This window comes from Suncus etruscus, chromosome 1, assembly GCF_024139225.1.
Source record: "Suncus etruscus isolate mSunEtr1 chromosome 1, mSunEtr1.pri.cur, whole genome shotgun sequence".
Classification (NCBI taxonomy): domain Eukaryota; kingdom Metazoa; phylum Chordata; class Mammalia; order Eulipotyphla; family Soricidae; genus Suncus; species Suncus etruscus.
The window spans coordinates 121270923-121296225 of NC_064848.1; the positions used below are offsets into that span (position 1 = coordinate 121270923).

Here is a 25303-nt window from a genome sequence, read left to right on the forward strand (position 1 = left end):
TCCTCCGTAGATGAAGCCTCACACTGGGTCAAATCTTAGGCCCGAGCATGCAACAGAGAAGACAGTCCAGAGAGAAATGTTTGCTTCTGTGATATAGCGCCGTTCTTAGTGTGATTTTTCCTTCTTGTTGCAATGGAGTTCTTTCCTTAGAAAGAGTGCACGGCCGCGTAGCAAAGCGGAGCGGCCGTGCTCCTCTGAGCCTCTTTTTGCCCCACTCGCAAGAGTTTCACGCAAGAGGACAGTAGACAGACATAGACAGGTCACACTCACAGTCTTTCACAGTTGAGCCCCCCTGGGCCAGTGTACTTTCGCGGATTTTCCCCGCCTGGTGTCACACACAGGGAGCCGGCTCTTGCAAAGCTTAGCCGGTTTTTATGCTCTGAAGTCCCTCCCTGAAAATGGCGTCTGGGCGAGCGAGGTTTCTGGAGCCTCTCCTTGCCCCACTCGCAAGAGTTTCACGCAAGAGGACAGTAGACAGAAATAGACAGGTCACACTCACAGTCTTTCACAGTTGAGCCCCACTGGGCCAGTGTACTTTCGCGGATTTTCCCCGCCTGGTGTCACACACAGGGAGCCAGCTCTTGCAAAGCTTAGCCGGTTTTTATGCTCTGAAGTCCCTCCCTGAAAATGGCGTCTACCAACACCCATTCTTGATCAAAACTCTCAGCAAGATGGGAATGGAGGGAACCTTTCTCAATATAGTGAAGGCCATCTACCACAAGCCAGTGGCAAATATTATCCTCAATGGAGAAAAACTGAAAGCCTTCCCTCTAAATTCTGGCACAAGACAAGGCTGTCCTCTCTCACCACTCCTATTCAACATAGCACAGGAAGTACTTGCTATAGCGATTAGGCAAGAAAAGGATATCAAGGGAATCCAGATAGGAAAGGAAGAAGTCAAGCTCTCACTGTTTGCAGATGACATGATACTCTACTTAGAAAAACCTAAAGACTCTATCAAAAAGCTTCTAGAAACAATAGACTCATATAGCAAGGTGGCAGGCTACAAAATTAACACACAAAAATCAATGGCCTTTTTATATACCAATAGTAATAAGGATGAAATGGACATTAAGAAAACAACCCCATTCACAATACTGCCACACAAACTCAAATATCTTGGAATCAACTTGACTAAATATGTGAACGACCTATACAAAGAAAACTATAAAACTCTGCTCCAAGAAATAAGAGAGGACACACGGAAATGGAAACGCATACCCTGCTCATGGATTGGCAGGATTAACATCATCAAAATGTCAATACTCCCCAAGGCATTATACAGATTTAATGCCATCCCTCTAAAGATACCCATGACATTCTTCAAAGAAGTGGATCAGACACTTTTGAAATTCATTTGGAACAATAAACACCCTCGAATAGCTAAAGCAATCATTGGGAAAAAGAATATGGGAGGAATTACTTTTCCCAACTTTAAACTGTACTACAAAGCAACAGTTATCAAAACAGCATGGTATTGGAATAAGGATAGGTCCTCAGATCAGTGGAATAGGCTTGAATACTCAGAAAATGTTCCCCAGAGATACAACCATCTAATTTTTGATAAAGGAGCAGGAAATCCTAAATGGAGCAGGGAAAGCCTCTTCAACAAGTGGTGTTGGCACAATTGGATAGCCACTTGCAAAAAATCAAACTTAGACCCCCAGCTAACATCATGTACAAAGGTAAAATCCAAATGGATTAAAGACCTCGATATCAGCCCCAAAACCATAAGATATATAGAACAGCACATAGGCAAAACACTCCAGGACATTACAGGCATCTTCAAGGAGGAAACTGCACTCTCCAAGCAAGTGAAAGCAGAGATTAACAGATGGGAATATATTAAGCTGAAAAGCTTCTGCACCTCAAAGGAAATAGTGCCCAGGATACAAGAGCCACCCACTGAGTGGGAGAAACTTTTCACCCAATACCCATCAGATAAGGGGCTAATCTCCAAAATATACAAGGCACTGACAGAACTTTACAAGAAAAAAACATCTAACCCCATCAAAAAATGGGGAGAAGAAATGAACAGACACTTTGACAAAGAAGAAATACACATGGCCAAAAGACACATGAAAAAATGTTCCACATCACTAATCATCAGGGAGATGCAAATCAAAACAACGATGAGATACCACCTCACACCCCAGAGAATGGCACACATCACAAAGAATGAGAATAAACAGTGTTGGCGGGGATGTGGAGAGAAAGGAACTCTTATCCACTGCTGGTGGGAATGCTGTCTAGTTCAACCTTTATGGAAAGCGATATGGAGATTCCTCCAAAAACTGGAAATCGAGCTCCCATACGATCCAGCTATACCACTCCTAGGAATATACCCTAGGAACACAAAAATACAATACAAAAACCCCTTCCTTACACCTATATTCATTGCAGCTCTATTTACCATAGCAAGACTCTGGAAACAACCAAGATGCCCTTCAACAGACGAATGGCTAAAGAAACTGTGGTACATATACACAATGGAATATTATGCAGCTGTCAGGAGAGATGAAGTCATGAAATTTTCCTATACATGGATGTACATGGAATCTATTATGCTGAGTGAAATAAGTCAGAGAGAGAGAGAAAAACGCAGAATGGTCTCACTCATCTATGGGTTTTAAGAAAAATGAAAGACACCCTTGTAATAATAATTTTCAGACACAAAAGAGAAAAGAGCTGGAAGCTCCAGCTCACCTCAGGAAGCTCACCACAAAGAGTGATGAGTTTAGTTAGGGAAATAACTACATTTTGAACTGTCCTAATAATGAGAATGTATGAGGAAAATGGAGAGCCTGTCTAGAGTCCAGGCGGGGGTCGGGTGGGGCGAAGGGAGACTTGGGACATTGGTGATGGGAATGTTGCACTGGTGATGGGTGGTGTTCTTTACATGACTGAAACCCAAACACAATCATGTATGTAATTAAGGTGTTTAAATAAATTAAAAAAAAATAAAAATAAAAATAAAAAAAAATTTGTCAAACCAAAACATAATTTATACTATGATTATTATATATCTGCCTTTATAAATTGAGTTACTGCCATTGTCATTTTCTTTTCACAATTGTAATTTTAAATAAACTAGAGAAGTAAAAATTTATCCCTTAACACTGATTATAAGATTATATTTTAGCAAGTAAAAAGTTATGACACAGAAACATGTATAAGAGATCTTTTATCTTTTTTTTTTTTTTTTTTTGGTCAGGGGGCCACTCTACTTATTGCTGGAGGTTGTTTGTGATGTGGTGTTTGTAGGTGATTTCCAATCAATCTTTCTAATTCTCTCCCCAGCCCAGATCTGTAATCTTTAAACCACTTTTTAATATATCATACTCTGATTCTGTCAATCAAAGACAAATGTTAAATTTAGGCTTACATCCATTTATAAAGTATGCTACTAGGGGGTTTATGCATGATTTAAATGTTTAAATCACATGATGATCTGTGATTCTAGTTTACTTTAGTAACTTTATCTTTGTTGTTGTCACCTGATCTTTGGGTCAGAAAAAGGAATAATCATACAACCACTACATACCTATTGAACTGACTTAGTACTTAGATTCTGCTTTAGGTAGCAGAAGCTTCTGAATTACCCTCATGATGGTCCTTGGCGATGGTATCTATAAAGAATCATTTCCAAAGTTCATGGAACAAAAAAATAACTTTCAGCCAGTTTAAAGACTGCTAGACCATAAGCATAGGAATATCTTCCCTCCCTTTAGCCCAGTGGGAAGGCCTCCCTAAGGTTTTGTGAAGAACAACTAAGATTCTACAAGATAGAATTTTTGCTTGATTTTTAGGTCAGTTGGTGTTTGTAATCGTCTCCCTTTGTGCCTTCCATTTGGATGTAAATTTTGATACAAAGTAAGTACTGTAAGTCTTCTCTTCAAAGATCAAAATAAGGTGCCCAAACCTGGAAATCTTTGGAATCAGACCTATTGACTGTTGGGAAAAGAATTTTATAAGCCTGTAGGAGCTTTGCCTTCTTAAACACTTTCAAATTAACATTCACATACTGATGTCAACTTCAGTATTTAAGAAGTAGGAATACTTCAGACCAAAGGCTACCATTACATGGTATGCTTTTTTTTTTTTTTTTTTTTTAAAGAAAGCATTCCCTCTCCTTCCAGACTTCACTGCTGTAGTTAAGATTTGTCTTCTCTTGGGGTCGGAGAGATAGCACAGTGGCATCTTGCATACAGCAAGCAGCTGACCCAGGATCTAAGGTGGTTGGTTTGAATCCCCGTGTCTCCTATGGTCCCCGTGCATGCCAGGAACTTATTTCTGAGCAGATAGCCAGGAGTAACCCCTGAGTGCTGCAGGGTATGGCTCAAAAACCAAAAAAAAAAAAAAAAAAAAAAAAAAGATTTGTCTTCTCAGGGCCAGAGAGATAGCATGGAGGTAAGGCGTTTGCCTTGAATGCAGAAGGTCGGTGGTTCAAATCCCAGCATCCCAGATGGTCCCCCAAGCCTGCCAGGAGCAATTTCTGAGCATAGAGCCAGGAGTAACCTCTGAGCGCTGCCGGGTGTGACTCAAAAACCAAAAATAAAAAAAGATTTGTCTTCTGAAAGAAGCATTCTTTTTGTTCTCTAAGGAAAATGCTCCAAGTCTAGAGCAACTATAGTTCAGGAGCTTTATCTCTCTCCTTCCCTTTTCTAAAATTCTTGTATAAATTGTTCCTCAGATGACATTCAAGACACTGTTGCAGAAGACCAGTTTGGATTTGGAGCCAGAAAGATAAATTTCCAATCCCAATCCTGACATTCCAAGTAAATGACCTTGAATAGGGCAAATCTTTGCAAATAGTGGCAACTAATAATTATCATCCTCATTATTTTATTCTTAATTACTCCTTAACCACTAACTTACCCAGATATTTTTATGATATTATTTTTAAAAAACAATTTGACCTGTTCATTAAATATTTGATGTTATTGTTTTGGTTGGCTTGCATAACAGTATTTCTCTGCAATAAAATTCTTTGCACTTAGGAATCACTCCTGGCAGAGTTTGGAGAACCATAGTGTGGGAGTTTGAACTTGCTCAGCCACATGCAAGGCAAGCACCCTAACCTCCTTACTCTCAGCCCATATTTAATATTTAGAATATTGGACACTGCTCCATATTGTATTACTAAGTTTAGGGATCATATGAGTAAACTGAATTTCAAAAAGGTTGAAAAGAACTTTAAATGTAGGCTTATATTCTATTCTGAATGCAGACTCCCTCCCTATTCCTGCTAGACCAGCAGAGCTGGTAAAGTTTTTTTTTGATTTGAACGATGAGGGTTATCTGTAGTCTTCATTTCAAAAGCTAAAATTGTAGCACAAAAACTGTACAGATCAGAGGCTCTTTTTGGGGGTGCTGGAGTGATAGTACAGTGGTAGAGCTCTTGCCTTACACACAGCTGACCCAAGTTCAATCCCCAGCATTCCATACGCTCCCTGATCTTTTGAGGAGTGATTCCTGAGTACAAAGGCAGGAGTAAGCCCTGAGGACCACCGGATGTGGCTCCAAAACAAGCAAACAAATTATGTTTCAAATTTGCAATGGGAAAAATTTAAATAGACTCTTAAAGTACTGACTGAGTTTTTACATTTTTTCTATTTTTGGTTCAAGGGCCACACCCAGTTGTGTTCAGGGGCTATCTTTGGTTTGGTGTTCAGGGATTACTCCTAGCAATGCTTAGGATAGTATGTAGTATCAGTCCCATACCATATAATACCAGGCACAATCTAGGCGTCTTGCATGCACAGCATATGATCTAATCCATATTGCTATTTCTCTAGTCCTGGATTAATTCTTTTTTTTTTTTTTGGTTTTTGGGTCACACCCAGCAGAGCTCAGGGGTTACTCCTGGCTCTACACTCAGAATTCGCTCCTGGCAGGCTCGGGGGACCATATGGGATGCCAGGATTCGAACCACCATCCTTCTGCATGCAAGGCAAACACTCTACCTCCATGCTATCTCTCTGCCCCAAGTCCTGTATTAATTCTTTTTTTTTTCTTTTTTCTTTTTTTTTGGGGGGGGGGGCACACCCGTTTGATGCTCAGGGGTTACTCCTGGCTAAGCGCTCAGAAATCGCTCCTGGCTTGGGGGGACCATATGGGATGTCGGAGGATCGAACCGCAGCCCTTCCTTGGCTAGCGCTTGCAAGCAGACACCTTACCTCTAGCGCCACCTCTCCGGCCCCGATGTATTAATTCTTAATTAAAATACAAAGCAATGATCATTTAGAAAACTTGCAGATTATGGGCCCGGAGAGATAGCACAGTGGCATTTGCCTTGCAAGCAGCCGATCCAGGACCAAAGGTGGTTGGTTCGAATCCCGGTGTCCCATATGGTCCCCCGTACCTGCCAGGAGCTATTTCTGAGCAGACAGCAAGGAGTAACCCCTGAGCACTGTCGGGTGTGGCCCAAAAACCAAAAAAAAAAAAAAAAAAAACCAGAAAACTTGCAGATTACAAGTATCAATTATACTCACAAACTGCACACTTTCCTTACTCTGTAAAAACTTCCCAGAGCTAAACAGCTCAAGAAGTTATTATTTCCATTTAACAAAGTGTAGACCCATGATAAGACTGGTTTTATTTAAAAGCTATCTTTTCAGTTTGTTGTAAAGATATCTCTGAACTGGTCCTCAAAGGAATGGTGGCACCCTTTTGAATATTCTTAGTGATAGTTATGGTGAAACAGATAAAATTTAGCTCCTGTTTTTTCAAGCCACTTATCTCAGTATCTGATCTTATTGTGAATTTTGGTTGGTCATGAAAACAGATGTCTATGCATTTCAGTTAGGAAGAACAATCTGTCTTCTCCTAGGTTCCTTCATTTCTGTTACCACTTTTGTAATATAAAATATGCTGAGTAAAAATTAAAAGAAATGGGTGTCAGGAAGATAGCTCAGGGCCAAGGACTCCTTCCTTCCATTCATGTTGCCCTGAGTTCTATCACCATATGCAGGATTAATGAGATTGTGGGATCAATCTGATCCCATCCTACTCAGTATACGTCTTGTTACTCATTGGTTAGAAACATCTTTGAATGTAGCACTTTGGATTGGTTATTAGTCCTCTTGGTCCTACCTCCGGGTATGTCTCTTCCTTCAGAATAAATACTTGAATATTGAGGAAAACAGTCTTTTGCGTTTCCAGACTTCCACAGAGCTTGCTGCTTCATAGGAGTAAAGGGCAAATGTGAGAACTTCTAAAATTCGTTTCTGTGTGTGTGTGTGTGTGTGTGTGTGTGTGTGTGTGTGTGTGTGTTATTTCCTAGATCAACCCTTGCTTCCAAATCAACCCTTGCTTCCAGACCTGTGTCTCTCCAGTATTTTGGCTTTAGAACCTCAGGATTTAATTTTGTAACCATGCACTGTCCTCTAGATGTAGTACTGGTACCCCACCCCCTTCCCTGCATCACCACATCGCCAGGCCTTATCAGCCATCCACATTCAACTCGGTTGACCCCTGGACACCCTGAGCACTGCTTTGGAACTATCTGCATAGAATTAAAAAGTGGCTTGAAGGTTATTTTTATTCACCTGAGTCTTCTCTTGCCTTTTCAGTATTCCTTTTACTTTTCTTCCAGGGAAGGAAAAAAAGAAAGTACTCAGGGGTGGGAAGGAAAATAGAATAGCTGTATAGATATTAAGGTATAAAGGGTACTACAGCTACACTAGGGTAGACCCCAAAAAGATATTGTTTCAGTGTTTCATTTACTTTTTATAGATATTGATGGATTTTTATAAAGTTCCTCTACTTCTGGCAATTCTTATATGAAAGTCAATGAACTAGCTATATCATCATAGTGTTTTATTTAAACTATTTATAGTATGATTTGAGGATGAACTAGATCCTAACATACGCTTTTTCAGTTCTCGTGTGAAAAACATTGGCACAGTTCTGCAAGGAAACAAACACTTCTCCCTTTACATAGCCATGCAAGTTGAGAGTATAGTTATACATTAAAATTAAAATAAAGAAACAAAATATATGATCCTATATTTATGTGTAATTCACTTTTTCCCCTTTTCTGTTCCTGTGTTCTCATCGATTTATATTTATATTTTACTTTAGCACATAACAAGGTTCTCTCCTGCACATTTTGTTTTTCTTTCTTTTTTTTTTATCTTTCATTAATTTATTTCTTGGTCGTTCCATTTGCCATTTTGTTGTAACAAGCAATATGAAGCACTTTTTTTTATTAATTAATTACTTTATTTAAACACCATGGCTATAAGATTATTCATAATACATTTGTTGTTTTTTCCACAGTTAAAGTCATACAATATACAATACCCTTTACCAGTGCACATTTCCCACCATTGATGTCTCCAATTTCCCCTCCCATCCTCCTCTATGCCTTCTCCCCTGCCTGTCTCTGGGACATGCATTTTTTCTTTTCTCTCCTCTCCTCTTCTCCCTCTTCTTTCTCCCTCTCCCCCACACATTTTGTTTTTCTAATATATAAAACTCCTTTCTATCGAGTAACCTGGGGTGAGGAAATCATTTTTTTTATTTTTTATTACTTTTTTTTTATTTAAACACCTTGATTACATACATGATTGTGTTTGGGTTTCAGTCATGTAAAGAACACCACCCATCACCAGTGCAACATTCCCATCACCAATGTCCCAAGTCTCCCTCCTTCCCACCCAACCCCCGCCTGTACTCTAAACAGGCTCTCCATTTCCCTCATACATTCTCATTATTAGTTCAGTTCAAAATGTAGTTATTTCTCTAACTAAACTCATCACTCTTTGTGGTGAGCTTCCTGAGGTGAGCTGGAGCTTCCAGCTCTTTTCTCTTTTGTGTCTGAAAATTATTATTGCAAGAATGTCTTTCATTTTTCTTAAAACCCATAGATGAGTGAGACCATTCTGCGTTTTTCTCTCTCTCTCTGACTTATTTCACTCAGCATAATAGATTCCGTGTACATCCATGTATAGGAAAATTTTATGACTTCATCTCTCCTGTTTATTACTTTAACTACTGTTGTTTACATAGTTGTTCATAATGCATTTGTTTCTGTTATTCCCTATTTCAACACCAATCCCAGCACCGGTGTAAAATTCCCTCTGCTATTGTCCTTAGATTCCTACCTAGGAGGAAATTAATACCAAGAAGGCATTTAAAAATAAAAGTAAAAGTAAACAAAATTTTGGAAGTTTTAGGCTAGACAAACAGATTTTTAAAGAGTTTCTACCACTTTAAAACTTGTATGGTGGCCCAACTATGTGAAATATACTACTAAGTACTATTTCATACCTCTTAATATATTCAAATTTGGAGCTGGAGAGATAATATGAGGGTTAAGGCACTTGTCTTGCTCAGAAGCATTCCCTGAGCATAGAGCCAAAAATAACCATCAAGCACTGCTTAGTATGACCCCAAGCACCAAATAAATAAATAAAATGTCAGAGTTTACCATCAACAATGAATGAATACAGAATCTGTGGATCAAATATAAAGGGGAAGAAATTATAAGACATAATGGAAATACAAACAGATCAAAAGAGGTTACTTGGAACAACTATGACTCTACACAGGAGAACCTAGAAGAAATGGATGAATTTTTAGAATCATAGTTTCCCAAGATTGAATCAGGAAAACCTGAACAGATCAAAAACAAATAAGAAAATTGAAGTAATAAAATCTGAAGAACAAAAGCCCAGATCCAAAAGGGTTTACTAATGAGGTTTAAGAAAACTTCAGGGGCCAGAGAGATAGCATGGAGGTAAGGCGTTTGTTTGCCTTTTGTGCAGAAGGACAGTGGTGTGAATCCTGGCATCCATAGGGTTCCCCAAGCCTGCCAGGGGCGAATTTTTAGCATAGAGTCAGGAGTAACCTCTGAGTGCTGCTGGGTGTGACCCAAAAACAAAAAACAAAAAAAAAGAAGAAGAAAGAAACCTTCAAAGACTTAATAGCAGTATACCTCAAGCTTTTACAATATATTTATTTACAAATGGAATCCTTCCTACCAGTTTTTATGAAGCCAGCACTACCTTAATAAGAAAAATAGGGGCCGGACGGTTGCGCTGGAGGTAAGGTGCCTGCCTTGCCTGCGCTAGCCTAGGATGGACCGCGGTTCGATCCCCCGGCGTCCCATATGGTCCCCCAAGAAGCCAGGAGCAACTTCTGAGCTCATAGCCAGGAGTAACCCCTGAGCGTCACAGGGTGTGGCCCAAAAAAAAAAAAACAAACAAAAAAAATAAGAAAAATAGTCATAAATATTACTGGAAAAAAAAGCTTTTACTGAAACTAGGGATAGGTTTGTTATTACTAGCAAGTATTGTTATTCCTTGCTAATTTGTTTTAGTAAATCCTATTCCAATATGAGTGAAGCCATCTGGTAATTGTTTTTCTTTTTTTATTTCATTTAGTCTAATCATCTAAGATCCTCCACGTGCTCAAGAAACCATTAACTTGTATAATTGTTTTCCAAACTTTTACTCTGAGTCTGTTTACTAGGAGGGCTCAAGTGTTTCTGGATATAGCCAGCCCCTCTTTGCCTTTTGATAGAAGAGTGTATGCCAAGGATATTTGTAGAAGTTATTGATAGAGATGACTCTATTGCCATTTTTCTATGAGGATTTTGGTCATTTTTGTTATTTAGTATTTCTTTTGTTTCCTTCTTTGGTTCTTGAACCACACCTGGCAGTGATCAGAGGTTACTCCTTTCAAACTCAGGATGCTGGGGATCAAACCCTAGTTGGCCCTATGCAAGACAAACATCCTGCCCATTGTACTATTGCCTCGTCCCCCAGCATTTTTTTTTATAGGCAGCCATTCAGTATTCATAGCAGAATTGATGTATATGCAGCAGCAAACATCTTCAGCCATAAATTTGGCTAAGAATGTTTTTACGACTCCTCAAATATGATTGATAACTTAGCAGCATAAAGGATTCATTTGGTAACAGGTTCTTTTCATTTAAAACTTTGAATTTGTCTCCCACTTCTCTTCTTGCTGTAGAATTTTATTTGATAAATCGATGGGAATTTAATGTTATTTCTATTGCACTTGAAGTTTTAGTTCTCTCTTGTCATTTTTTTTTTTTTTTTGGTTTTTGGGCCACACCCGGTGACGCTCAGGGGTTACTCCTGGCTATGCGCTCAGAAGTCGCTCCTGGCTTGGGGGACCATATGGGACGCCGGGGGATCGAACCGCGGTCCGTCCTAGGCTAGCGCAGGTAAGGCAGGCACCTTACCTTTAGCGCCACCGCCCGGCCCCTCTCTTGTCATTTTAAGATGTGTTTCTTTCTCTTTGGTTTCTGCTGTTTAGATTATGTGTTTTGGTGTTATTTCATTTGAGTTTATTTTATTTGATTCTCTTTGAGTCTCCTTGCCTCTCTGGGCCACCTGATTAGTTCTTCAGACTGGGGAATTCTCATATTAGCTTTTCCACCAACCATTCTTTCCTTTTGTGTCTTTCCTCTCCTAGAACACCAATGATTCTGAGATTTCTCCCCTTGCTGTTGTCCATTAAATGTCTTAAATTACTATCATTTTAAAAGATCTCTTTTCTCTAACCTCTTCTTTATTGATATTGTCATGCTCTAAAGGTTTCTGGTTCAATTTTTGTCTTTTCCATTCTCCTACTCAGTCCTGCTACTGCCCTCTTTAACAATTTCTGTTTGAATGAGTTCTTTTCCATAAGTCTGACTTCAGGTTTATTGAATCTCTCAGTGTTATTCTCAGCTCAATAAACACTGAGACAATTGTTGCTCTGTAGTCACTTTCCAGGAGCCTCAAAAGTTCTGAAGGGGAGCCAGAGAGATAGCATGGTGGTATGGCGTTTGCCTTTCATGCAGAAGGTCATTGGTTCAAATCCCAGCAGCCCATATGGTCCCCTGAGCCTGCCAGGAGTGATTTCTGAGTGTGGAGTCAGAAGTAACCCCTGAGCTCTGCGGAGTGTGACCCAAAACCAAAAAAAAAGTTCTGAAGGGCTTGACCACTTTCCTGGGTATCTGTCCTCCACCATTAATTTGGATGAATTTCTTTTTTTTTTTATTATTTTATTTTATTTTATTTTATTTTATTTTATTTTGGGCCACACCCGGCGTTGCTCAGGGGTTACTCCTGGCTGTCTGCTCAGAAACAGCTCCTGGCAGGCACGGGGAATCATATGGGACACTGGGATTCGAACCAACCACCTTTGGTCCTGGATCGGCTGCTTGCAAGGCAAACACCACAGTGCTATCTCTCTGGGCCCAATTTGGATGAATTTCATCATTTATTTATTTATTTATTTATTTTTGGTGCTGAAGGTGGATTTGGGGGAGCTAAAGGTGGATTTCAGGTGTTCATGTTAGCCATCCAATGCTCCCATTTACATTATTAGGCTAGTGCCTGTAAGTACTCTTATGTGATTGCCATCGATGCCTTTTGATAATTTCTTGATGGAGCTATAACAGGCAGAACTAGGTCAGACTGCCATTTCTTAGCAGTGCTGTGGCCTACCATGCTATAAGGAATCCATGCAAGATTCACCTGGCAGGATCAATGTGGATTGAGCTGAGTCTCAGATTTTTGAGAAAGGGAGTGTGTGCATGTGCATGGCCAGTGCAAGTATTCACTGAACTCGCAAGAGCAGAGCTAAGTCTGGTGCATTGTCCTGCCAAGGGTCAGGGGCTATCTACATGCTATGAGTCTTTTTAGGGCTCATTTCCAAGAAAAAATTTTAAGTGATTGCAGTCCATACTGCGAATACTTTTATCATTGTTCCAGTGACCAGTATTGTAAATCCCAGTTTAAAGACCATCTAAAACTATGCACTTATGTCTCATAATAATCTTAAAGGAATTAAAAAAAAATGACCACAGCCAGAAAGATAGTACAGCAGGTGGGACATGTGTATTGCACTTGGCTGACCTGAGTTCAATCTCAGGCACCACATATGGTCCCCTGTGTCCCCTGGTGTGATCTCTGAGTCTGGAGTTAGCCCTGAACACCTCTGGCTGAGTTCCCCCTGCAAAATAAAGTGACCCAAATCTTTACTCCTTCTAATTACTTCATCTATTTCATAAATATGATTGGGGGGGTTGGAAATTTTCCTTGTGTATCATCCAGCAGCTAGGATAAACAAATAAATTGTCACTGAAGACAGACTTCCCACTTCCTTTTTTGCCACAAAGGAGATTACATTTTCTATTTGGTACCATCTGATAAATGAAATTGCAATTGCCATTATAAATCTTGTTAGATAAATAGGGAACAGAAAAGTTTGTTGTGGGGCTGGAGAGATAGCACAGCAGTAGGGCGTTTGCCTTACATGCAGCCGATCCAGGACAGATGGTTCAAATTCCAGCATCCCAGGTCTCCCCATGCATGCCAGGAGCGATTTCTGAGCACAGAGTTAGGAGTAACCCCTGCGCCAGGTGTGACCCAAAAACAAAACAAAAAAAAGTTTGTTGAATGTGATCATTTCACTCTCATCAGAAATGCAGGTTTGAGTGTTATGCTTTTTGTTTTAAAGTGAAATGGTTTTATTTAGAAAATATGAGAGAAAATAGAGAATATCTATGAGTTATTATAGAGAAGAAGGAATTACAACCCAAGCTGGGATGCTAGCAGTTCCAAAATGCAGTATACTACAATGAAGATTTTTGTTTGTTTGGTTTCGGTTTTTTTATTTTTGGTTTGGCGGTCACACTTGGCAGGGCTCAGGGGTTACATCTGGCTACTCTGAGATCAGAAATTACTCCTGGCAGGCACAGGTACCATATGGGTTGCCGGAATTTGAACCACCTTTCGTCCTGGGTTGGCTGCGTGCAAGGTAAACGCCCTATCGCTGTGCTAGCTCTCTAGCCCGTACAATAGAATTCTTTAACTCTGCTTATTGAATATAATAATTTTGTTTATAAATTTGAGTTTTTTAAATAAAGTCTAAAATTATCTCTTTATAAATAGAGTGTGCACACAGGAAATATTTCTGTGCAGTAATAGATAGTAAATTTCTCTGGCTTCTCATTGCCCTCCTGTCATGACCCCTATTCTTTTTATATATGAGATAACTAGCTTAGTCTATTAGAAAATGTGTGGTAATCACTGTTGCATGTTAAATTCACATAAGCTTAGATGTGATTTCAGAGAATGTTCATTATCACAAAAAGTAATTCATTTTCATTTTTCCATATGCTTGTTATTGAATTTGTAAATAGTAAAGTTAATCATTTCCTTTTTGTACAGAGTTAATTTCATGTTATTAAATATGTATTCTATATTTCTACAATGCTTACTCCCTTTCTGTTTACAAATTTTCTTACATTCGTCAATATTTACTTTGTTATGGAATAACTGAATGGTCTTATAAAACCTTGTCATTTAACTTTTTGTTTGTTTGGGATCCATACCTTGCAATACTTGGAACTGCTCCTGACTCTGTGCTCAATGGTCACTCCTGGTGTGCTAAAGGGGCCATGTGGGGCCAGGGATTGACCCTGGATGTTCCATATACACTGCCCACTTTGCCTGCATTCAGTCTTTTGAGTTAAAATCCTTCTGTTCTAAAAGTAATGTTCTGAGTCTTTTCACCAAATTTTCTGTTTTATTGTTCTAAGGTACATTTTTTATTGGAGGAAACGGTTCTCTGAACAGCCCATTACAGATTTCTGTAGTGTAATAAGAATCAATTCCACAGCTCCATTTGGTAAGTCTATATGTTGACTATCATTTTTTTACTGCAATTCCAAAATTAAAGAAATAAACTTAATTTATTCACTTAGAACTCTCTCAATTTTATAATAGCTAAAATTATGTTACTGTTTATGATTTTACCTAAATTCAATTAAACTAAATGACTATGTAACAGAAGAGAGCCCCAGTAGACATGTATAGTTCGATAGATGCATACCTAGAGAAGATAGGCAAGTAGACATGGATAACTACTCGCATTTTGTAGGGGGACAGGGTCAGGGGAGAGTCCACATGGGGGAGAGTCCACATGGGCCATGCTGGGGCCTTCTCCCAGCTCTCTTCTCTGGTTCTTCCTAGTAACTACATGGAGCTGAAGATTAAACCAGGGTCAACTTTATGTTAGCAGCCTTAACGCTCATCCATACTCTTTCTCTGGGCCTTGTACACACATGTTTTTTGAAAGGAATAAATTATTGTGGAAGAAAATGGCAAGCATGTTTTCTCATTTATTTTTCCTGATCTCCCAACAGATGAACAAGACAATTATTTTTTGTTATGTGATGTTTTGCCAGAAGATAGAATTCTTAGAGAAGAGCTTCAAAAAGAAAGACTGGTAAGAATAATTTTAATGAATGAACAGTATGCTGGAAAAACATACAAAATCAGTATTAATTTTTTCACTTTTTATTTTAAAATTCATCTTAAAAAAGATCTTAAAACCATAAAGTAAACACAGTTGAAGATTAAAGCATTTTATATTTAAAATGCAGAGCAAATTTGGGGCTTTGTTTTGCTTCTTAGATTATCTCTAACATAACAACAGAACTCACACATTTTTGTGTAATTTTAGCTGACTGGCACATGCTAGGCTTCAGCAGTCAGGGAAAAATGCCCTCAGCTAAATTGACTTGAATTGATTAACTTTTTTTCTCCTCTTCACTGGAATGTGCTATGCACGAGCACTTCTTTTATTTTCCTTTATGAATCAAGCATATGGTTTGATCAAAATAGTAGTAGCCTATTTCATTTTCAGCCTCAGCAGTAGCAAGTGGGTGTGACTTTTTAACATCTTTATAATCTTTAAGTGCATTACCCTATCTGAGGGTTTTATTTTTTACAAATAAAAAATAAATTAATTTTCAAGTCTTTAATTGTGCTTAAAGCCCTGCAACTTGCTTTTTTCTTTTTTATTTAATCTCTGCTATTGCTTGGAATTTACTTGTTCCTCCCTTGTTGTCTATTAGTCTTTTATTATCTTTTGACTCAACAATATGTATTATGAGAGAAAACTATTATTTCATTGTTTCTGCTAAATTCACAAGAGATCTAGGAATAAAATAAATCTTATCTACCATAGTCAAACAATTTGAGGTAGTCCCTGAAAGCTTCTCAAATAATTACTTCTCCCTTAATGATAAGTAATAATATTGTATGCTGATTAATTATAAGAAAAGAAACCTGGTTTTTCCTATAGAACATCCTGCCCAATGAAGAAACAGAACTTCCTGAGTGTCCCTTCTCCTCCTTGAATAATGTCTTAAAATAGCAGCATAACATGGAGATAGTTCAAAGGGCTAACATGTGTGCCTTCCATGCACAGTCCATATTTGATCCCCAGTGCCACACAACACTCTAGAAACCACTGGATAGAACCCTAGAAACTCCCAGCACCATTAGGTAGTACTTCCCAAATCCCAAAGCAAGGTAAAAATTTATAATAGATGAATAAATGTGCTGTCTTTTATTTTAATTTTTCTTTTATTTCTGTTTTATTGGGTGATACTCAGGGGTTACTCCTGACCGCATTCAGGAATTACTTCTGGCAGTCTTTGAGGGACCATATGGAATACTGGCGGTCAAATCCAGATCAACCACATTTAAGACAGACATTCTACTTGTTGTACTATAATTCTGGCCCTGTTCCTGTCTTACTTTATAGGTTTTTGTTTACTTGTATTTATTCATAATTGTGTGTGTGAATCAAGTTAGTTTTCATTGAAACTTATTTAGAAAGATGTGAGGGGAGAGAGAGAGAGATACATATTTGAGAGAGAACACGGGCTTCCCCATAGTTGAAATAAGCAAGCAAAGAACTAGACAAGCAAGCAAGATACATGCTCAAAGGAGAAAACAGACTTGAAGAACAAGCCTTTATTTTTAACTTTTTTATTTTCATGAGTTTTTTCATTCTTTTTTTTTTTATTTTGATCATAGTGGTTTACATAGTGTTGACAATAATATTTTAGGTACATATTTACATAAAATCAGGGGGGATTCCCATCACCAAATTGTCCTCCCTACACCTCCGTTTCTGTCCTACCTCCCATTTCCTCTTCCCTCACCCCAGGTCGGCTAGAATATGTGGTCCCCTCTGTATCTAACCCACAACTTAGTAGTCTTGCACCTGTTTGGTCTTGATGCCTCCCTTAGTTCCCCCTCTAACTGGAGGCAGGACTAGCTAGTTCAAGTTGCGTGGTTTTGTTTGAAAAAGAGAAAAGTAATAAACTGGGGTAAGGGTCTAATACACCGAAACTGGGCGGAATCCTTCTAGAGGCTCTCATCATCGATTTGAGAGATGGAGAAAAAGAAGGTGAAACACTCCATTCTTATTTACAGTTTTCTCATATTTGCTGTCTTTGTTTTGAGCCACACCTAGCAGTTCTCAGGGATTTCTTCTGGTTTTGTTCAGAGATCACTACTGGTGGGGTGTTCTCTCTCTCTCCTTTCTCTCTCTCTCCTTTCTTTCTTGTCCCCACACCAGCACTACCTGGAATGCCATCCCCATCCCCACCCCTGGTTATATGAATATCTCATATTCAAAAAGAAAAACGAATTATCAAACTGTCACAATCTAGGAACTCAAAAGATTTCTTTCTAAGAACTTAAATCCTGGTACCAGAGAGATAGGACAGGGGTAAAGGGATATTTATCGCATGCTGCTAACCTCACTAGATCCCCAGTACAGCATAGTTCCCTGAGCATAATCAGGTAGCACCCCACCCCACCTTACTAGGCATCTGCAGTGTAGCCCTGAAGGCCTGTCATCACTTGGGAGTCCCAAAAAAACAAAGCATCAACAATAAAAAAGAACTTGCATCCTATTACTTCAACCATTGCTATCCCTCAGAATACAGAATCTTCACTATATGTCTGTAGATAAACTCTATAGAATTAACTCTACAGAGAAGTCCCTAGAAATATTAACATCTATGATAATATTTAGATGCCATTTTTTAAGATTTTTTGCAATAATTCCATAGTTCTCTCTTTGTCCCTTTTTGTCTCTCTCTGTCTTTTTCACACACTGCCTATCTTATACTAACAATCCAACTAGATTTCAATACTACCATCCTCAGAGAGCATTAAATCTCTTCATTACCACAGAAACACACTTTTTTAGTTTAATCAACTTTATAGTATAACAAAGTGTTAAATATCAAGAAAGCAAATACTAAAACCAGCTTAGAAGAAAAAAATATGATGAAACTATAGTCCATTCATATATACTCATTTAACACCTGTTTAGATGGTCTTACATCTAAACATGATATTACAAACAGAGAAAAATATATGTAATGTAAATGATGATAGGACACATTGTAGGACACGTAAAAATTTTGTTAACTTAATCCATACACTTTAAACAATATCTGTCACAATGAAAGCTTCAATGAATTTTGCTAGTAAAATAAATAATGGGCCAGAGAGAGTACAGGGTTAAAGAAGCTACCCTTTACAGTTGCTAGTTATATGCCATATCTTCTTGCATTAGATTTTTGCTTCATAGCAACTTTGTATAATGTCTTTCTTTCTACAGACAAGAAAATTCATAATGAGTAAAAGCAGTGCTGGGATTTTAACACTAACTTGCCCCATAGAGTAACATGCCATTTTAGATATTGCCCTTCTAGTCTGGTTATTTATTCTGTGTTATGCATGTTTTGTATCGAGAAATTGCTCTGGAAACGGCTCTGTCAGGCTAAGATTGCAAAGGTTTACAGTAGAGGTTGCTGCTGAGAATCACTTCTATTAAATCAAGAAAAAAGAAAAGATTTACCGATGCCTGAAGTCAAGTTCCGTGTGTATTCATTAATTTCAACACAAGTTTATGTAATGTGAAAACAAAAGATTGACACAGGCAATACATTTTGGAAGTTAGCAATGATAACAGCATATTCCTCATTTATATTTTAAGAAACTGTACAGGGGCCGGAGCATTGGTATAAGTCCTGAGCACTGTGGAGGAGTGTGGTGGTCCCAACTGAGAGAGAGAGAGAGAGAGAGAGAGAGAGAGAGAGAGAGAGAGAGAGAGAGAGAGAGAGAGAAGAGGACAGGAGAAGAGAAGAGAAGAGAGGAGAGGAGAGAGAGGAAGAGAGAGAGAAGAGGAGAGAGAGGGAGGGAAGAAGAGAGAGAGGGAGAAAGAGAGAGAGAGACTACAAATCAATTACAGGTATTTTCAGAAAGAAGTTCAGGGTAATGAAACAACTTTTTTACTTTTTTTGTTTTTGTTTTTGTTTTTGTTTTTGGGTTATACCCAGCTGTGCTCAGGAGTTATTCCTGGCTCTATGCTCAGAAATCGCTCCTGGCAGACTCGGGGGACCATATGGGATGCCGGGATTTGAACCACCATCCTTATGCATGCAAGGCAAATGCCCTACCTCCATGCTATTTTTCTGGCCCTATGAAACAACTTTCAAATAAAATAATCATGTCCTATTTTTTTTTCCTGCTAGTTAACAAGACTTTTTAAAATAATAATCCTAAATGTTAACAGGAGTATTTTAAGAAATAAGCACTTTGTTACCACTTTGAAGAAGTTAAATTATTGTTGTCATTTCTGTCATGCTTTGTGATCAAGCTTTGGATTTTCAACCTTTGGATATTCAAACCTTTGGCTCATAGTCTCACTCTTAAAACTCATCACGGGAGGATGATACACCTGAGTATCATGAAGTCAACTGTACTATCTAGGCTTAGCTGTTTTATTTCTTTCTTAATTTGCTGTTAAGTATATGCCATCAAACAAATCTAAGTTCATTAAATGCCTTCTGGGACCAGAGCATAGTACAGTGAGAACAGTGCTTGCCTTGCAAAGTCATCCCTGAGCACAGAGCCTGTGATAAGTCATGAACACTCCTGGGTGTAGCCCAAATAACAAATCAAATTCAAAAATAAAATGAAAATAGGCTAGAGTAATAACATAGTAGGTAGAATGCTTGCTTTGTATGCAACTAACCTGGGTTCCATCCCTGGTACCCCTTATGATCCCCTTAGCCTGCCAGGGATAATTCTTGAGTGCAAAGTCAAAAGTAACCCCTGAACACTGCCATGAGTAGCCCCACCCCCAGAAAAGAAATCCCTTTCTCCTGACCATACAGTTTAAACCAGTTAAATTGTTTCAGAGCAATTTAATAATAAATTTAATTGGTTTATCTTCCAATATATGTTTGAAGGGAAGAACTAGGCTCCGTGTCAGTTGAAGCCCAACTCAAATTCATGAGAAAGAATATTCCTGTATTTACGTTCCTGGTCTTCATTAATCATAACTTTGCATGCGTGTCCGTTTTAATAATACCCCATGTTTGGTGCCCCTAATACTAGCCTCTTTCTTTAACTATAGCACTCAATCCCATTTGGGGTTGTGTAACTGAATGTGGGGGTTACAAATAAGATGATAACAATAAAAGGTTTTTGAGCGCACATAGTGCACACAAGAAAATGGAGCACATAACAAATGCAAAGTGTTTCTGGTAGTGCTTGCTCATGATGCATTTCTCAAGTGAAAAGTGACAGGAAAAGGTTTGCAAAGTCCCTCTCGAAGTAAAGCATTTGATTTAAATCCATTGGTATGATTTGCTCTTAGCTCAAAAATGACTTTGTAACGTCTTTGAGGAAAAGAACTGTGTCTGGTTTTTAAATATCTTTTCTTTTCTTTTCTTTTTTTTTTTTTTTTTTTTGGTTTTTGGGGCCACACCCGTTTGATGCTCAGGGGTTACTCCTGGCTAAGCACTCAGAAATTGCCCCTGGCTTGGGGGGACCACATGGGACACCGGGGGATCGAACTGCGGTCCTTCCTTGGCTAGCGCTTGCAAGGCAGACACCTTACCTCTAGCGCCACCTCACCAGCCCCTGGTTTTTAAATATCTTAAGTCGTGCTCATTCAGTAGACTACTAAGTTTATGTTGGTGTTTTCTCCAAACTCTAGTTTCAGAAAAATAAATTCCTGTTTTTGTGTGAGAGACTAGAGGCTTCTAGTGCCTAAGTGATGCAATAAAGTAATTACTATAGCAGATTTATGGCTGAAGCCATACTTCTCATTTCATTTGCTGCTAGTCCTGACTGGTTCCTTGGTACTTTTGAGATCTGTAGGTGTTATTTGTTTGTTTGTTTTTTTTTGAAGAGTTTAATTTCTGCTTGACACATCTTTGAAATTTTTTTTCTGTACTCTGAAGGGAAGTGCAGGATTACTAAAAAATATTGCAAGTTTTGAGTAGTTTAGACACCTTCCTCCCTCTAGCTTTCCTTTTCATTTATTTAATTTTGTATGTGTATGTAATGAACAGCCACACCGAGCAATGCTCAGGAGTGAACCTTGTTAGTGCTCAGGGATCCATATATGATGCTAGGAATTCTAACTGGGGTTAATCACAGGTAAAGAAAATGTCTTACCTCCAGTCCTATCTTTCTTTTTTTTTCAATAGTGAGTATTGACCACCAGTTCACAAACCCATCACAGAAATTTCCTGTGGTTCATGAAAAAATAATCACTACTTAACTGACAGTGATTTTTCAGAAGCTGGTACTGCTGCCAATTCACAAGTATTAAAAGGTTGCTTTTAAAAATTGCTTTTAAAAATCTCCCTTTGGAGCATAGAAATTCATAAGGTTGGAATGCATGCTTTGCATGCAAAAGACCTGGGATATGACCCCTGCTTCTGGCCCCTGGAGTACTGCTTAGCTGAGAATAGCCCCTGATAGTTGGGTATGACCCTTTGCAATGGTTTTCCACCTTTATACAACCAGACAGGGACTCCTGTGACTATCTCTGTTGTGCTGGTGGCTACAATTCTGATTGTCAGTGTACTTGGAGTAAATATTAGTTGATTGCATGCATCTATAGCTTTCACCCCAGCCTACTATGAAATCCAATTTTAAACTACCATGTATTAAATTATGTCATATAAATTTTTAATCAACATCAAAGTTTCATATGCCCAAAGCTCACCTTATTTCTCTTTACAGAACTTACTGTTTTCTTCTTTTCCTTTTTTCATTTAATTGTACCACCATTCTCCTGATTACTAGAATCATCATAGGGATTTTGTTTGTTTGTTTTGGGGGGGGGGGGTTGAGAGGAATTTTGGTTGTTGTTCACACCCATCAGTGCTCAGAGAATGTTCCTGGCTCTGTGCTCAGGAATCACTCCTGGAAGGCTCTGAGGCCATATGGGCGGGATGCCGAAGATTGAACTTGGGTCAGATGAGTGCAAGGAAAATACCCTACCTGTAGTACTCTTACTTTGGCCCCTAGAATCATCTTTCACTCATTGCATTTCCTCAGCTCTTTACCTAATTCATTTGTCAAGTCAGTTCTACAACTCAGTCCCACATCCATTTATTTCTTCGCAGTGCTAGTATTTTCTCATCTTAATTCATCTATTATCTTACCTTGCAAATCAGTATATATTGCTTCCAGAATTTTTTTAATGTGATGAACTATCACATCTTGATTTATTTTGTAAATTTGTTTGGAGTCATACTTGATGCTGGGGGCAGAAGTAGAGGCATGCAATCCTGGGGTCAAACCCAGATATGATATGTTCTATCATTTATTCCACACTCCCTAGATCCATTGTTTCCATAATTTTAATATTAAAATATATACAGTTGATCAATCTTATGCTTCTTTCCCTAAAATCTGCAATGTCTTGTTTTGTTTGTCTTCTATATGTACTTCCGTCTTTCTGGATTTTCAGTTTTTTCTTTTTCAGCACCTTTCTCCATTCTTCTTTTAAATTATCCTATGTGGAATCCATTCATTTATCTTGTACTGGGCATTATTCTAACTTCTGTTGATATGGTAATGGATAAAAGAAGCAACAGTCCCTGCCCTTTTAGGGAGTATATTTAGTGAAAACTCTAGTTGTCACACATTTACACAAGGAAGCTGAATATTTTTACAACTCAACTTCTCCATTCAAGACTGTCTGCCCTACTTCTTCCCCTTTATAAAACGTACCTCTCAAAACGCTTTCAAATGCTTCACTTCACTTAAAAGCATCCCAGATGCACTTGTCAGAACTAATAACCTCTTTTAACTTCTATTAGCACACTGTTTTATTTGGTTTTTCAGTGATATTCAGGTCTTTCAGAGTCACTATTCTTTACTAGATTAAATAACTCTTGAGGATTTGAGCTGTCTTGATCAGTTTTGTGTTTTCTGTGAGCCTTGTTCATACAGCATTAACTTAAATTTAATCCTAAATCATTGCCTTGGCATTTAGATAAAGCCATATAGTTTCTCATTCTAAAAAGAGATAAGAAACCAAGGCAGACATCTTTAATCATTTAATCTTTAATCATTGGGTTATATTTTTCACTTAAGCATTTTAAGTACTGGTTTCCCATTTGCTTACAGAAGGTATGTAGCTTTCATACACACCCAGTAATATGATGTAACTTTTAATTAAAGTGAGAAGAAGAGAAACATTTATTTAACCATATGAAAATGAAAGTTTTTTAATCACTTTTAAAATGTCAGCTTGAGAGGTCATTCATGACAACTATAAATATTCAATGAAAACTTTAACCTACATAGGAATTTTTTTCTCCAAAAATTGGCCTTCTTTTGTCATTTGTTTCTATTGCTTCTTTAGGTTTCCTTTCTCCTTCCCTTTGATAAAACAAAAAATATTGTTACTTATATCTTGCTAAGAAAAACATTTTCCCTAATACATCTTTCTTTATAGATTTAGAGAATTTCAGTAAAGGATTCAATTAGTTCATAACAGGGAACTTAAATTAAAGTTCCTTGCAAAATTCCTAACATTATGGCACAGTCTGCTAAATGTATCTAGAGAAACTTTTCAAATCTAAGAAATGTCCACTGAATATAAATCATTATTAACAATACAACAAAGATCAGGTTAGCCAGATGGCCAGTAACTAATTTTAACCTTTATGTGAATGAATATTTTCATTTTGGAAATCCAGATTGAAACGAGGACTGAATCCTAAAGTCTGCTTCTTTGAACCCCTTCAACAAGAGCTTAAAATTGATGTGGTATTTTTCCCTTTTTAAAAAAATTTTTTAATTTAATTAAAGAACATGATTTACAAAGTTATTGGTAGTTGAGTTTTAGAGATATATTTAAACAGCAACCCCATCACCAGTGTCAACTCTCATGAGTAGTGTATCCATACTCCATCACCCCCACCACAGTCCCCTACCCCCATCCCTGCCTGCCACATTAGCAAACACATTGCAAGGTTCAGTGGTTACAACTTAGATTTTGTGTTTTCAGAGCTGAATTTGGATTTATAGCTATCCCACACTCCCACAGCACCAGTTTAACCAAAGATCCTATCTCTATTCCCTCGTTTTTCCCTTTTTAATCTTTTATCTTCCCATCTTGATTTATTTTATTTTCTGTCATTCTCCTCCCTGATCTCTGGGGACAAGTGTGATACAAGCATCCCCTTTTTATTACATAACGTTTCCTGACACAATTATTTATATCCCACAAATAAGTTTGACCATCCTGTGTTTGTCTTTCTTAAGGCTTACCTCACTCAACCTCCCAGTTCCAACTAGGTTGCAGCAAATAACATTTTATTATATATATATATATATATATATATATATATATATATATATATATATATATATATATATATATAAACACTTTATTTTATATATATAATATATCAATCTTCATGACCCATTCATATGTTGTTAGTCATCTAGGTTAGTTCCATATCTTAGCTATTGTACTAAGTGCACTAATGAATAATGGTTTGCATATATCTTTTGTTTTTAAGTCCTGGGGGTCAAAACTAGAATTGCTGGACCATAGTGACAATTCAATTCTAAATTTACTGAGGACTCCCCATACTGTTTTCCACTGGGGTTGAACCAGACATCATTCCTACCAGCAGTGGATAAGAGTGCCTTTTTTACCATTCCCCTGCCAGATATTGTTCCTACTGTTTTTGATGTGTGCCCTTCTCACTGTTTGTGAGATGATATCACACTGTTGTCTTAATTGGGAGTTCGTATTAATGTGTTACTGAGTACTTTTTCATGTGTCTATTTGTCGATCTGCTTGTGTTCCTCTGAAAAGTTTCTGTGCATTTCCTCTCCCCAGGTTTTAATAAGAATTTTTTTAGGGGCATTGATCTTTGTGAATACTTTATATATTCTGTGTATCAAGCCTTTATCTAACTTGTTGAATGCTGGTAATTTTTCTCACTCAGTTGTCTTCTAGTTTAAGTCCTTGTTTATTTCACTATCACATGGTATTTTAAGTACATTGGCTCTGTGAGATCAGTCAAGCAGTATTTCTTCATTTAAATGGTCAAGTAGGATCACAAATATTAGTAGGAATAATTAAGGCCATGGCAATGTATTATATTAAATAGAAAGGAAAGTAACTCAAA

The 25303-nt window shown here is 37.9% G+C and overlaps 1 protein-coding gene across 1 annotated transcript in view; it reads left to right on the forward strand.

The window, feature by feature from the left end:
- ZNF277 (zinc finger protein 277) overlaps positions 1-15557 on the forward strand; it is a 101534-nt gene extending 85977 nt beyond the window's left edge. The window contains exons 3-4 of the mRNA XM_049778315.1: positions 14570-14658; positions 15496-15557. Of these exons, the coding sequence (XP_049634272.1) occupies positions 14570-14658; positions 15496-15557 (151 nt within the window). The remainder of the gene's footprint in view (positions 1-14569; positions 14659-15495) is intronic.
- The last annotated feature ends 9746 nt before the right edge of the window (positions 15558-25303 follow it).